Below are 12,668 nucleotides of genomic sequence, written 5' to 3' on the forward strand. Positions count from 1 at the left end.
AAAACAAAAATGCGTTTAGACGGGCACCAAGCAGACAAAATTTGCATTTGCTTCCACACGTTAGGCCGTGTTTTTGGCCTCAAGGACCCAAACGGACCAAACCAGATGAAAAATGAATGTATGCGTTGAAGCTGGCCTAAGCAATGGTTCGTCATTGCCCTGGCAATCCCTCTAGGACCTGCCTTCTTAGACCATGAGTTAGGGTGGCATATGGATATATATGTCTCATGAGAAAAGGTAGTTTGAGGTGTCTACGCTGATTTTCTTTCTCCAATGTAAGCTACCATTAGTGGGTCTCATCAAGAAATAGAAAATAAAGACTCAATACACATTTATCTCTACTCTTCACTCTAACTTTTTTAGCTTTTTACACCGAACCACACTTTCTCTTCAAGCATCCACCTTCTGCAGAAAATCCCGCTTCCCCATCTGAACCTATTTTTTTCGACATCCAATCCTACATGGCATGCGAGGCATCAACAAAATCACTGACATGCACCCACCCACCAAACCTCTTTTCGGTCTGGCTCTTCAGCCCATCTCCGCTTCGCCTCACATGACAAATAGCAAGCGGGGTCTACATCGACCATAATACACTAGAGTTTTACTTATAACTCAATCTCAATACCTAGGGATGTGAATGACACAATAAACGGCTCCGCAAGGCCCGTTTAGTTAGCTCGATGTTTATTCTTGTGAAAAAAAACCTTTCTTTAATTGTTAGACCGATAGTGGATTTTTTTGAGGAAAACACCTTTTTAACTTTTGGACCGATAAGTGAATGAACTTACACGGACGCCGTGTAGATACTTATCCCTCAGCTTGATTTTACAGCCTCCAGCAACACATGACTCGAGCCCATCTCATGATACAATTTTTTTTTCAAAACGAAGGCAAAAGATTTGCCTCATCGATTAATTAAAAATAGAATTGCTTAGTTAATTAACAAAACATCAGGCGAAAACCGATACATATAGACCACGTGTGGACTACTCTCTAAGAAAGAAACTCCATGACCCCATGATCAACCTGACAACGCAGCAACCACAACCCTCGCACTTCTATGTCGCAAAGAAACCCCCAACAAAACCAAGGTTGAAGACAACAGACACCACCAAATCCACGGAGACGAGCCACTCTGAGATGGCGGTCGAAGAGGCTGAGAATTATTTATTAAGCAGCCACAGACGCTTTATCAAGGGCGTCACTTTTTTTGCCTATGCTCCTAAGAGCCTTCTTCACCTTCTTGATTTTGACCGTAGAAGAGCCTTCTTCACCTTCTTGATTTTGCCCCTAGAAGGCTCCTCCGCTAGAAGGCAAGCAATTGCCTTGCCAGACACAGGGCTAGCTGCCTCCAGGAAGGCAAGCAAGCCACAAAGCTTTCTCTTGAACACCGCCTCGTCAATACATGCCAACATATCTTCCCGGTCAAAGTCGGACGATCGGATGGACTTCAGCGCCTCAGATTGAGGTGCCAAAGCCCCTACCTCATCAACCTCGGCATCCACAGACGCTACCTTGTCTCTCATAGACACCACCGCGTGAACATCATCAGCCTGGTACCACCGACATGATGGACTCTGGCGCCTTCAGTTGCCCGCATGGCAGATACAATCTTATGATACAAGAAACAATTGAGTAAAACAACCGATACTTCATTTACCTACTACTAGGTACAACCAGGATTGAGATCTGGGGTTCTAATTGGAGTTTACTTAGAAGAGCACAACCCGCCACCAGTTTCTTCATGCACGCAAGCAGGAAGAAGGTACTAGCAAGTAGTAGCAACAACATATGTAGTACTACTACAGTTAGGTGTCTACTAGGTAGCAGCAACCAGCACCTTCACATAAGCTAGCATCATGCCCATAACCACGGCCGAAACCATAACTCAACACTCAATCTACCATAAGCTTATATGTTTCTACAGACATTCCATATCAGTAAGATACCGACTCCTTTACATCACGGTGGGAAGATGACACAACCACAGGCATCGATATCAGGTCCGTTGCTGCCAGAATTACTGGGCTTGAATTTCCGTTGCTGCCACTTGCCACGTTTATCCTTTGTATCGACCACGGCCCGTCGTTGTTCACGGGTAGCTCTCATCCATCTCCTGTGAACTTGATACCAGTCCCAATGAAAGGACATCAATCTCAGTAGCAGCCACACCCATAAACTGTATTCTTTGCCTCGAATGGCTTCTCACGAGTTTCAGATGTTGCCTTTGATCTTTTTTGGTCGCTGGCATCTCCAAGCATCTTTTCTTTCGGTATCAGTGTTGATGGCACAATTTGCATGATGCTGAAACAATTGAACCAGGTACAAAATTAAAATCACTAAGGGCTCCGTTTAATAATAAAGAAGAGAGGCCACTCATTTTCTTGTACTTGTCCAAAGCTTGAATGACATCACTGATTTTGCTACGCATGGCTTCAACGGATGCTGAAGGATCACTCGGTGATCCGTGTAGAGCCAAGTCGAAATCTTCCAAAGCTCTAGGAAACAACAGACATTATGATCAGATATAAAGGTAAGTTTATTTCACAAACATATGCCTGGTTTCCTCATCTATATACCTTCGGCAAAAATCCACAGCCTTCGATGCAGCTTCACCTTGATCATTAGCATATTTTACCATCTGCATCACGATTTTATTAGGATTCAGTCACAATGGGAATTCATAACATCAATTTAAATAATTGCCCAAGAATGCTGACGGTTCATAATTTGAAATCAAGCAATTGCTTTATAAACACGCTAGCACGGCTGCCTAAATAGTTTGGACAAATAAATGAAGAATCTGAAGCTTGTCAAAGAGAAGTTGTGTGCGTGGTCCAAAGAAACAGAAATAGAAACTTGACCACAAAGGGTTTATATCAAAGAGATAAGGATACACTCGTAACATGAAGCCCTGGACTATATCTGTGGGATACAATAACAGAACTTACTGGTCTGATACTGGAACGCAGAGATGATACTGGAGAAAACTGAAGTAATAATCTGTATGTGTTGTCAGTTGACCTCTCAATTTCCAAGCATTGATCTGCAATTGACCATACAGATGTGAATGTCCTGGTCATGACAGCCAATTTGCAAGAACATATATCTGCAGAGCTAATGATGCTATCACATGGGCTGCGCTTGCTTAAGATGTTCACCAAGAAAGTTACAGACATACATGTGAAGAGTGAAAGCACATAAAATTTACAAGCATATTATACTTGACATGGGCAAGCATTTAGAGTAATACTGCAGATTAAATTCAGAAGATATTAACAGATGATGCTAAGAAATTAATTACAGATCAACGGTCTAAACATGCACTTGGTGAATGTTGGCTGCACATCTAGTATGTCATAACCAAGACAAATAAAGATCATATATCAAGAAGTCAGGCTTATTAGTTACCAAGTTCTTGAAGCCAGTCTAGAGTCCGCAGAACTTGCACCACACACTGCTTTGCACTCAACCTGGCAACAGACATCCTACAGAAGCAGCAGCATAAACGAAATAGATATCATGCAAAAAATCAAATACTGGAACAGCTAAAATTAGCGATGTGTGAATTACCGCTTAGAGCACTTGTCCGCTGGATTATCCATGCCTGCCCCTGCAATAGTTTGAGACAACGAAACAGTTAGATAAAAAGGACGGCAAAAGAAAAATGTATACCTTATCAATTGAGTAATTTTATTGCCCCGTCAGCAGATAATGGATCAAAAAAATTGGAGGATACATCATTACATCATTGGATTGCTCTCATTTCTTCTAACGAATTATACCAGTGTGCCATAAACAGCATGCATAGCAAGACCATCCTGCAGTGGTAATATGGTGTCTGAGGATGTGCGCAGGTTGGTCAAGCACACATGGCCGAAAGGACAAGCAACATGAGATGGAAAGACACTGGCCCTAGCAGATTGCTGTTATTAGTGGATTTTCATGATAGTTGTGGTATTTCATGCTGCATAAGCCACTTGAGGTTGTCTATATCCATTGATGCTTTAATTCGGTTCATGGAACAGATTTGAATTAGCAGCAACAAATCATTGTTTTTCCTGGTTGGTTGGAGGAATGGATGAGTCAGTTCATCATGCACAGCCTCAGTTATCATAAGCACTAAGTGCCGAACAAGTTAACTAGGTATGGGATCATCCCACAAAAAACAAAAAATGGCCTCATGATACACCTGGACTATCTTTGACAATGTCAACAGCTATTTCATCGTGCATACTTGCACAATATGAAACTTAAGGTTACAGAATATATGATGTGTGTTCATGAACCCCGTGTTGCCTGCCTGTATAAGTGAGGTCTCCATAGTCCATACACAGGGTCCATGCTGGTAGCACATTTAGTAAGTATGGGCTGCAGCTTCATGCGTGTTTCTAACGCATCAACATGTATGAATCATAGCTAGATTTTAACATTAATGAAACCAGCTAAAAGTTAATGACCACGAACAGTCCAATGTCCATAGTGTCAATACCGAAACATTGTCCTAAGCACATATAACCAACAGACAACAAAGAATTCAAAAGATAAGACTGCGAGTTAAATTATTACATGGGCATAAAGGTAGAAGAAGCACCTGGGGTCATGTTGAGGTACTTGGGGAAGTCGCATGAAGAGTACATTGCAATGTGGTACGTGTACCGTCCAAGAGAGAACTGGACCATTGCTTCCACACCTGCCCTTTCCATGTCAACTGCGATGGCCCAGGCAGTCTCGTCGTCAGCATTCACCTTAGCCACCATGTAAAAAAGATCGTCATCACGCCTGCTCGGCAGCGGGGTATAGAAAATAAGTTTCTTCAAGTCCAGTTTTTGGGTCTCATCACACCACAGCCCAGGCAATACAGCAGAAAAACTTTGGTCAACTGAGATGTTAGCAACATCGACCGTGGAGCGGATCTCCCACTTGTCCCAGGAGAACTTCCTCTCCCACACAGTGGCTCTCCAACCTATACCGCTGGTCCTGACAACAGGGTCATCAAATTCTACCTCGATGAATTTGATGAGATCGCCGGAGCAGGCAACATTGCAATAATACTGAGGGGCGAGCTCAGGGTGGCCATCCTCGTCGAGAAAGCTAACCCTTGATTCGGGGAACGGGATAAATTTGATGACAGGATTCCCGTCCAACAGGTTGCAAAGAAGGACAATGCCACGCATGAGCTCAACCCAGCCCAGTGAGCCTGCAACAGAATCTGCTGTGACATGCCATGTCGACAACACATGAGCCTATCAGACTTGGTTAAGTGCCGCAACGACACCCTGTGGCTGCTCCACGCCCGAGTTTCAGACGAGAAGACGTGCGCATGAAACCACCAATCAGAATCTTTGCCAAGACACTGGCGGTCGATGTAGGCGACGGCGTAGTGCTGGCCGTCGGCGCAGGGCAAGAGGCCGAACCCCGTTCTCCTGAAGACCGTGGAGCTGGGGTCCCGGTCCGGGAGCAGCTGCAGCGACTGCTTCCCTGCGGGGGCGGCTCTGTAGACGAAGTGGTGGATGGAGCCCCTGAATGAGAGGCAGAAGACGACGAAGGCGGCCGCGGCGCAGACGAGGGAGGGCGGCTCCTTCTCGTGGAAGGCGGAGGGGTCGAGGCCGGGGCAGTTGAAGGTGAAGTAGGAGACGCCCGGCGGGTCGACGAGCCAGAAGGACACCTCCACGGCTTGGCCCTCGCTGGTCCGGCACTTGGCGGTGGTCTCGTTCCGGCGTTCCGAGAAACGCGGCTCCTCGCAGAGGAAGACCCAGTCGGGAAATCCGGAGGCGGAGTCGGCGGCTTTTGAGCCCATCAGGGTGGAGGGCTGGAAGGAAAGAGCGGGGAGCGCCATGGATCTTGATACCGAGGTCGGACGCAACAGGCTCTAGGGCAACAAATTTGGCGGGGAATCAGGTTGCCCGCCGAACACGGGATTGGTGGAATCCGGGGAAAGGTTGGTGATGGTGGCGGTGTTACTTCAGGTACAGAGGCGACTCGGCGGGAGGTGCAGGCGTCGGCGGGAATCGCCGGTCGAGCCGTCGAGGACGGGGAACCCTTAAGACCCGTCAAAACTTGTTAAAATTCCAGTTTAGTCCAAAACCAAAACGGACTCCACTTATCCACTACGGCGCGGCACCTCGTGTCAAGCGAGCGCACGGCCGCGCACACAAATCCAACGGCTATTACTCCATCGCGCTGGATGATTGTAGGGAGAATGTTCGCTCCTTAAAATTGCCGTTGACTAAGCCTTTTTTCTTGGGACTATCTATTTAACATTTGACTGTTTTTCAATTGGATATCATTCAAATTTTCTGAGCAATGTTCTGTTGACATCTGTATTTGCCCAAAACCACTGATACTTCTCATTCCCACTAAACGGGTCAGGCTAAAAAAAAAGACCCAGTTGTCAACTAAACCAAAAGAACAATAAAACCCCACGTGATCCCTCCCAGCAGCTTCCCTGTACCACACCTGACAACAAAAGGTAGAAGCAAAAGAGCCGTTAAACATCTCTGCTTGAAATTGCCTCCCAATAAACAAAACGGATATCACTTCCCTGGAATATCATCAAATCTCACAGACTTTGTATTGGGGATAGCAGATTGAATAGAAACACTCTTATTGCATGCAAAATCACAGAAAAAACCAGCAGTCAATTGAATTATGAACAAACCAAAAGAAAAAAATAAACAGGGAAATAAAATGAAAGCTAAAGTAAAAAAGATGAAACTAACCAAATGAGAACTTGCTCAGTGAATGATTCTCACTGCCAAAAACTTCCACGGAAGCATGAATGTTTGCAAGAAAAGAAGATTGCAACACACAATTCAATACATCAACAATGAGAGACTCTGAACATTCAACAAAAATCTTAGGCTTCTCTTGATGTCTGGCCTGAACAAGATCCACAAGTTCATGAGCAAACTGTAAAAAAGAAAGAAAGAATAAAAGGAGTTAGAATACCACTAAATAACATATAATCAGTACGAATAAAAATAGTAGGAATTACAGTAGGACTACTACAGCAACAAACAATAACTAGGAAGAGCAATTACCTCAGAGCCAAAATGATCACCAAAATTTGACTCAACTCTTGTAGCAAATGGAACATCAGATGCATCAAAATCCATACTCTTACTCGCTGAAGATTTTTGAACAGAACCCTGAAACAATAGAGTGGTACATGAGAAATATAAAACTGAACCACACAGCACAAAGAAAAAAAAAACAAGCAAAACTAACTAATCTGAAAACTAAATGAAGTACAAGCTCTCTTCAATGGCCTCTTTCCATAAGAGCGGCTATTGTTTCTGTCAAGCTCTGAAAACTGTTTAACTTTGTTACCTCTCCACGCAAGAATCCGAGGTTTCACATCAGAAAATTGAGTGCAGACCAAAATTAAGTGGCCATTGAAGCAGGGAAATAGAATAAACGGGAAATCAGTACACAGCTTCAGTTTCTACAAAAAACAAAAAGAGAAATGCATTACAAATACAGGACTGTAATAGTGCATTGGAGAAAATTTGGCAACCAATAGAGAAGATAACAAAATAAAGTGTAGAGAGAGATCAATATCAAAAAAGGACTAACCATGTTTCTTCTTCCAGCACATGATAACTTCCTCTTCAAACATTTCACTTTCTGAAAAAATTAGGATGACAACAATTTATAAGCCATCAGAAAAAAAACACTTAAAGTTAAACCAACAAAAACAAAAACACATACATGATCCATATAGAAGTCAAATAGAGATTTGTCAAGCCCTCCTAGAGACTTCCTGAAATAAAGTTAAAGTGAACATACACATAAATTTAAAAATGAAAAGAAATAGTTCAAATTAATTAAAACTAGGGAAGAAAAAGAAATAAATACCAAAGACATAGGATTAGAACCATCATCGCAAAATCGTTAGGCACAAACGGATCATTCAGAGAATCTGCACTCTCAAGAGAGAGACTAGTGGTACACCCTTGTGAGAAACTTTCCGCAGCCGCCCCATTGAAGCAAACCTAAAATAAAAAAGGCAAATGAAGCAGAACCAACACAAACACTACAAACAACAATCCCCAAACCTAGATCTAGAAGCTACAAAACCAACCAGATAGCTGAATATTAAACGCATGTACAAAACTTGAGACTGCAAGCCCTGCATGTCATACTTTAATTACAGTCTTCAACCACAAAAATTACAGTGAAATACTCGAGGAAAATACACTGTAAAACTCTAGAGAAATACATTGTAAGTCATACTGTAATTACAGTCCTCAAGCACACAAATTACAGTGTAATACTCTAGGGAAAATACAGTGTAAAAGTTTGGTGAATTACATTGTAAGTCATTCTTTAATTACAGTCCTCAAGCACACAAATTACAGTGTAATACTCTAGGGAAAATACAGTGTAAAAGTCTGGTGAATTACATTGTAAGTCATACTTTAATTACAGTCCTCAAGCACACAAATTACAGTGTAATACTCTAGGGAAATACAGTGTAAAAGTCTGATGAATTACATTGTAAGTCATATTGAAATTACAGTCCTCAAGCACACAAATTACAGTGTAATACTCTAGGGAAAATACAGTGTAAAATTCTGATGAATTACACCGTAAGTCATACTGAAATTACAGTCCTCCAACCATACAACTTACAGTGAAAACTCTAGGGAAATAGAGTGTAACACTCTGATGAATTACATTGTAAGTCATACAAAAATTACAGTCCTCCAACCATACAACTTATTGTGAAAAACTCTAGGGAATTACATTGTAACCATACAAACTACAATGTAACTATATGGAAAAAAAAAAAGGACAGACCCAGTGCATAGAAGCTCCCACACAAGGTGGGGTCTGGGGAGGGATTATAGGAACCTAGTCTTACCCCTGCAAAGTGCAATGCAGAGAGGCTGGTTCGAATCCAGGACCTCTTGGCACAAGTGGGGAGGACTTCACCACTGCGCCAGGCCTGCCCTCGATGTAACTATATGGAAATACACTGTAAAACTCTGGAGATTTTCAGTGCAAGCCCTGTGGTTACAGTATAAAACTATAGGGAAATGCACTGTAAAACTCTGGAGATTTACAGTGTAAGCCCTACCACAATTACAGTCCTCAAATTAGGTTAATTACAGTATAAAACTCTAGGGAAATACACTGTAAAAACTTCGGTGAGTTACATTGCAAGTGAACTACTCAACCATGCTAAGTACATTATAAAACTCTAGAGAATTGCAGTGCAAAACTAGGATAAATTACAGTGTAAGCCCTACCACAAATACAATAAATCAGCCATACAAATGTAAGTCAAACATACTATAGTGAACTTCAGAGATACATTACAGTATTCATCGGGCATAAAGAACAACACTGAAACTAGGGGAAATACAGTCTAAATCAGGGATACATCAAATAGAAATTCAGAAAGAAAAAAATTACAGTGTAGAACAGAGGGTATTACAATGTGAATCAGAGAGGCAATATAGACTACAGAGCAACCGAAAATACTGGGGGATTACAGTGTAATTCATGGGGTTGAGTAAGCTACAAAACCAGACAAGTACACCTAACAGCGCCAACGAGACCTGAAACATAAACCTAATACCGGAGAACAAGGGATCTGTGGCGAACTAAAGCGAGTACAGGGGACCCGCGACAATCTGACGCGAGCAGAGGGTATTCCACGGCGAACTAACACCGACCGAGGGGAATTTCAGGGGGGAACTGACGCCAACAGAGGGAATCCGCGGCGAACTCCATAGATGAGCATCGGTTAACAACAAACTACACTAACCAACCGCTAATAATCATCAAGAAGTAACATGATCCACAACAAGAACAACAAATCGACCGCGAGACCTAGATCTGGAAGCTACAGGATCAAAATCGAAGCAAATCGCATGGGGGAAAGAGAGAGCCACAACGGGAACTAACCAGGGAAGCACTAATCGAAGAGAACACAAATCGCCTCGCCGCCTCCGCCGCTCGAGCGCCACCTGTCGCTGCCTCTCTGCCCTTTCGAAAAAGTTCTGCCCAAATGATAATGGAGAAGAATTCAAAAGGGGGGCAAAGGAAAAGAAACACGGGCGTCCAGTAAGTCAGTAACGGGCAGACCCAAAAACCCGTGTCCGGCAAAATAAAACCAAACCCGAGACAAAGGAAACCAGCCAGAAAACCACATATCTTAGTGCGAATCACAAAGCACGATCAGACAGCCACAAATTTGAATGACAGCCAATTGAAAATCACTCGACTGAAAAATAGCAAAACCGTTTTTCTTTTGACGAAAAAAGAACTTTATTGGACATTGGGCACGGTAACATCATTTATGAGGAGGGGCACGATGTCTTTCAGAGCTTTCTCAAACCAATCATGAGTTGTATATAAAATCTAGTTATCATCGCGAACTCATGAGTGACCGCATTTGCTTCCTCGTTACAATGTTCGAAACTAGTGAGAGGGAAGTCATGAGTCATACAATAATAATTATCAAAAACAGTTGCCGCCACTCCCGCATATACCTCTTCATTCGTTATGATGCTAATGCCCTTGAATTTATCCAAGTTGATAAATAGTCGATTGCATCCGGCCCTTTGCACGAGAGATAATTCAAATCTTAAAGCCAAAGCCTTCGTTATCTAGACTTCTCCACACAAATCAATTCTCATATTGAAAGTAACTTTATCATCTCTTAAAATTGCACGAGTCGTGCCCATTAGCAAAAGGCAAGCGAAGAAGACGAACGAAAGAGGGGCGAAGAAAAGACACATATTTTCGAAAATCGTTTTAGAAGTGAGGGAGAGGAAAACGAAAGGCGAATTACGGACAATGTAATGCAAGAGATGAGAGTATTTGGTATGTCTTGACTTGTTGTAGATCTCCCCGGCAACGACGCCAGAAATTCTTCCTGCTACTTCTTGAGCTTGCGTTGGTTTTTCCCTTGAAGAGAAAAGAGTGATGTAGCAAAGTAGAATAAGTATTTCCCTCAGTTTGAGAACCGAGGTATCAATCTAGTAGGAGACAACTCACAAGTCACTGAATACCTGCACAAACAATCAAACAACTTGCACCCAGCGCGATAAAGGGATTCTCAATCCCTTCACGGTCACTTGCAAAAGTGAGATCTGATAGAGACAATAAAAGGTAAAGTAAATATTTTTGGTATTTTTGGTTTATAGATCGGAAAATAAAAGATTGCAAAGAAAGTAAAACGGAAACTAAAATTATAGATCGGAAACTTATATGATGGAAAATAGATCTGGGGCCATAAGTTTCACTAGAGGCTTCTCTCAAGATAGAAAATATTGCGGTGGGTGAACAAATTACTACCGAGAAATTGATAAAAAAGCGCAAAGTTATGACGATATCTAAGGCAAAGTTATGAATATAGGCATCACGTCTGTGTCAAGTAGACCGAAACGATTCTGCATATACTACTACTATTACTCTACACATCGACCGCTATCTAGCATGCATCTAGAGTATTAAGTTCATATAGAACAGAGTAACTCATTAAACAAGATGACATGATGTAGATGAATTAACTCAAGCAATATGATGAAAACCCCATCTTTTTATCCTCGATGCCAACAATACAATACGTGCCTTGCTGCCCCTACTGTCACTGAGAAAGGACACCACAAGATTGAACCCAAAGCTAAGCATTTCTCCCATTGTAAGAAAAACCAATCTAGTTGGCTAAACCAAATCGATGGTTCGAAGAGACTTGCAAAGATAAAATAATGTATATAAGAATTCAGAGAAGATTCAAATAATATTCATAGATAAGCTGATCATAAATCCAACAATTCATCGGATCTCAACAAACACACCGCAAAAAAAGTATTACATCGAATAGATCTCCAAGAACAACGAGGAGAATATGGTATTGAGAATCAAAGAGAGAGAAGAAGCCATCTAGCTATTAGCTATGGACCCGTAGGTCAGTGGTAAACTACTCACGCTTCATCAGAAGGGCAATGGTGTTGATGTAGAAGACCTCTGTGATCGAATCCCCCTCTGGTTGGACGCAGAAAAAGCCCCTAGATGGGATCTCATGGGTACAGAAGTTGCGGCGGTGCAAAATATTTTCGTGGCTCTCTTTGTGGTTTTGGGATATATGAGAATATATAGGCGAAGAAACTAGGTCGGTGGAGTCATGAGGGGCCCACAAGGGTTGATGGTACGCCCTCCGTCCTTGCGGCCGCCTCGTGGTTTCTCTGACTTGCACTCCAAGTCCTCTGGATGTCTTCTGGTCCAAGAAAAATCATCACGAAAGTTTTATTCCGTTTGGTATTTCTTTTCCGCGAAACTCTAAAACAAGGAAAAAATAGGAACTGGCATTGGGCTCTAGGTTAATAGGTTAGTCCCCAAAATAATATAAAATAGCATATTAATGCATATAAAACATCAAAGCCAATAATATAATAGCATGGAACAATATAAAAATTATAGATACATTGGAGCCGTATCAAGGGGGTTGCGGGAATGGGGATCAGAATTCCTGGATTCGGGGGTTGCCGGCACTGGAGCAGATGAGTCGGGGAAGCTTAAGGAGGAAGACCTAAATAGACCTAGGAATTTTCATCGCAAACAGTTCCTACAAAAAAACTGTGTGTGATATTGTTGATATTTTTTATTAGCTGCGAAAGACGAATTTGGAGTAAAGTGGCAACAGATGG

General features: G+C 42.3%; 1 protein-coding gene across 4 annotated transcripts; it reads right to left on the reverse strand.

Annotated features, from left to right (window-relative positions):
• Window positions 1–1,634: 1,634 nt before the first annotated feature.
• Window positions 1,635–10,039, reverse strand: LOC123060044 (uncharacterized). Of its 4 annotated transcripts, none has more exons than XM_044482608.1 (14): window positions 9,922–10,039; window positions 7,864–8,000; window positions 7,717–7,764; window positions 7,582–7,632; window positions 7,336–7,450; window positions 7,047–7,154; window positions 6,726–6,915; window positions 4,598–6,608; window positions 3,577–3,616; window positions 3,415–3,491; window positions 2,955–3,049; window positions 2,583–2,644; window positions 2,394–2,501; window positions 1,635–2,307 (listed from the first exon to the last, which is right to left on the reverse strand). In XM_044482608.1, exons 8-14 carry the CDS (start codon window positions 5,178–5,180, stop codon window positions 2,160–2,162), a joined length of 1,113 nt encoding a protein of 370 aa, XP_044338543.1. In that variant the 5' UTR covers window positions 5,181–6,608; window positions 6,726–6,915; window positions 7,047–7,154; window positions 7,336–7,450; window positions 7,582–7,632; window positions 7,717–7,764; window positions 7,864–8,000; window positions 9,922–10,039; the 3' UTR covers window positions 1,635–2,159. The 4 variants fall into 4 exon arrangements, with proteins under 4 accessions (XP_044338543.1, XP_044338541.1, XP_044338544.1 ...); XM_044482606.1 differs by having other exon boundaries at window positions 7,717–7,768; XM_044482609.1 differs by having other exon boundaries at window positions 1,635–2,501; window positions 7,717–7,768.
• Window positions 10,040–12,668: the final 2,629 nt, after the last annotated feature.

Source organism: Triticum aestivum, chromosome 3A, assembly GCF_018294505.1.
Source record: "Triticum aestivum cultivar Chinese Spring chromosome 3A, IWGSC CS RefSeq v2.1, whole genome shotgun sequence".
In the NCBI taxonomy this organism is placed as follows: Eukaryota; Viridiplantae; Streptophyta; class Magnoliopsida; order Poales; family Poaceae; genus Triticum; species Triticum aestivum.

Bases quoted from the DNA above. Each gene is read 5' to 3' on its own strand.
- LOC123060044 (XM_044482608.1), bottom strand. From the start codon at position 5,180: ATGCGTGGCATTGTCCTTCTTTGCAACCTGTTGGACGGGAATCCTGTC. The intron at 3,050-3,414 runs GTAACTAATAAG...GGTCAATTGCAG, and splicing joins AGACTGGCTTCAAGAACTTG to ATCAATGCTTGGAAATTGAG. The intron at 2,502-2,582 runs GTATATAGATGA...GTTGTTTCCTAG, and splicing joins GCTGTGGATTTTTGCCGAAG to AGCTTTGGAAGATTTCGACT.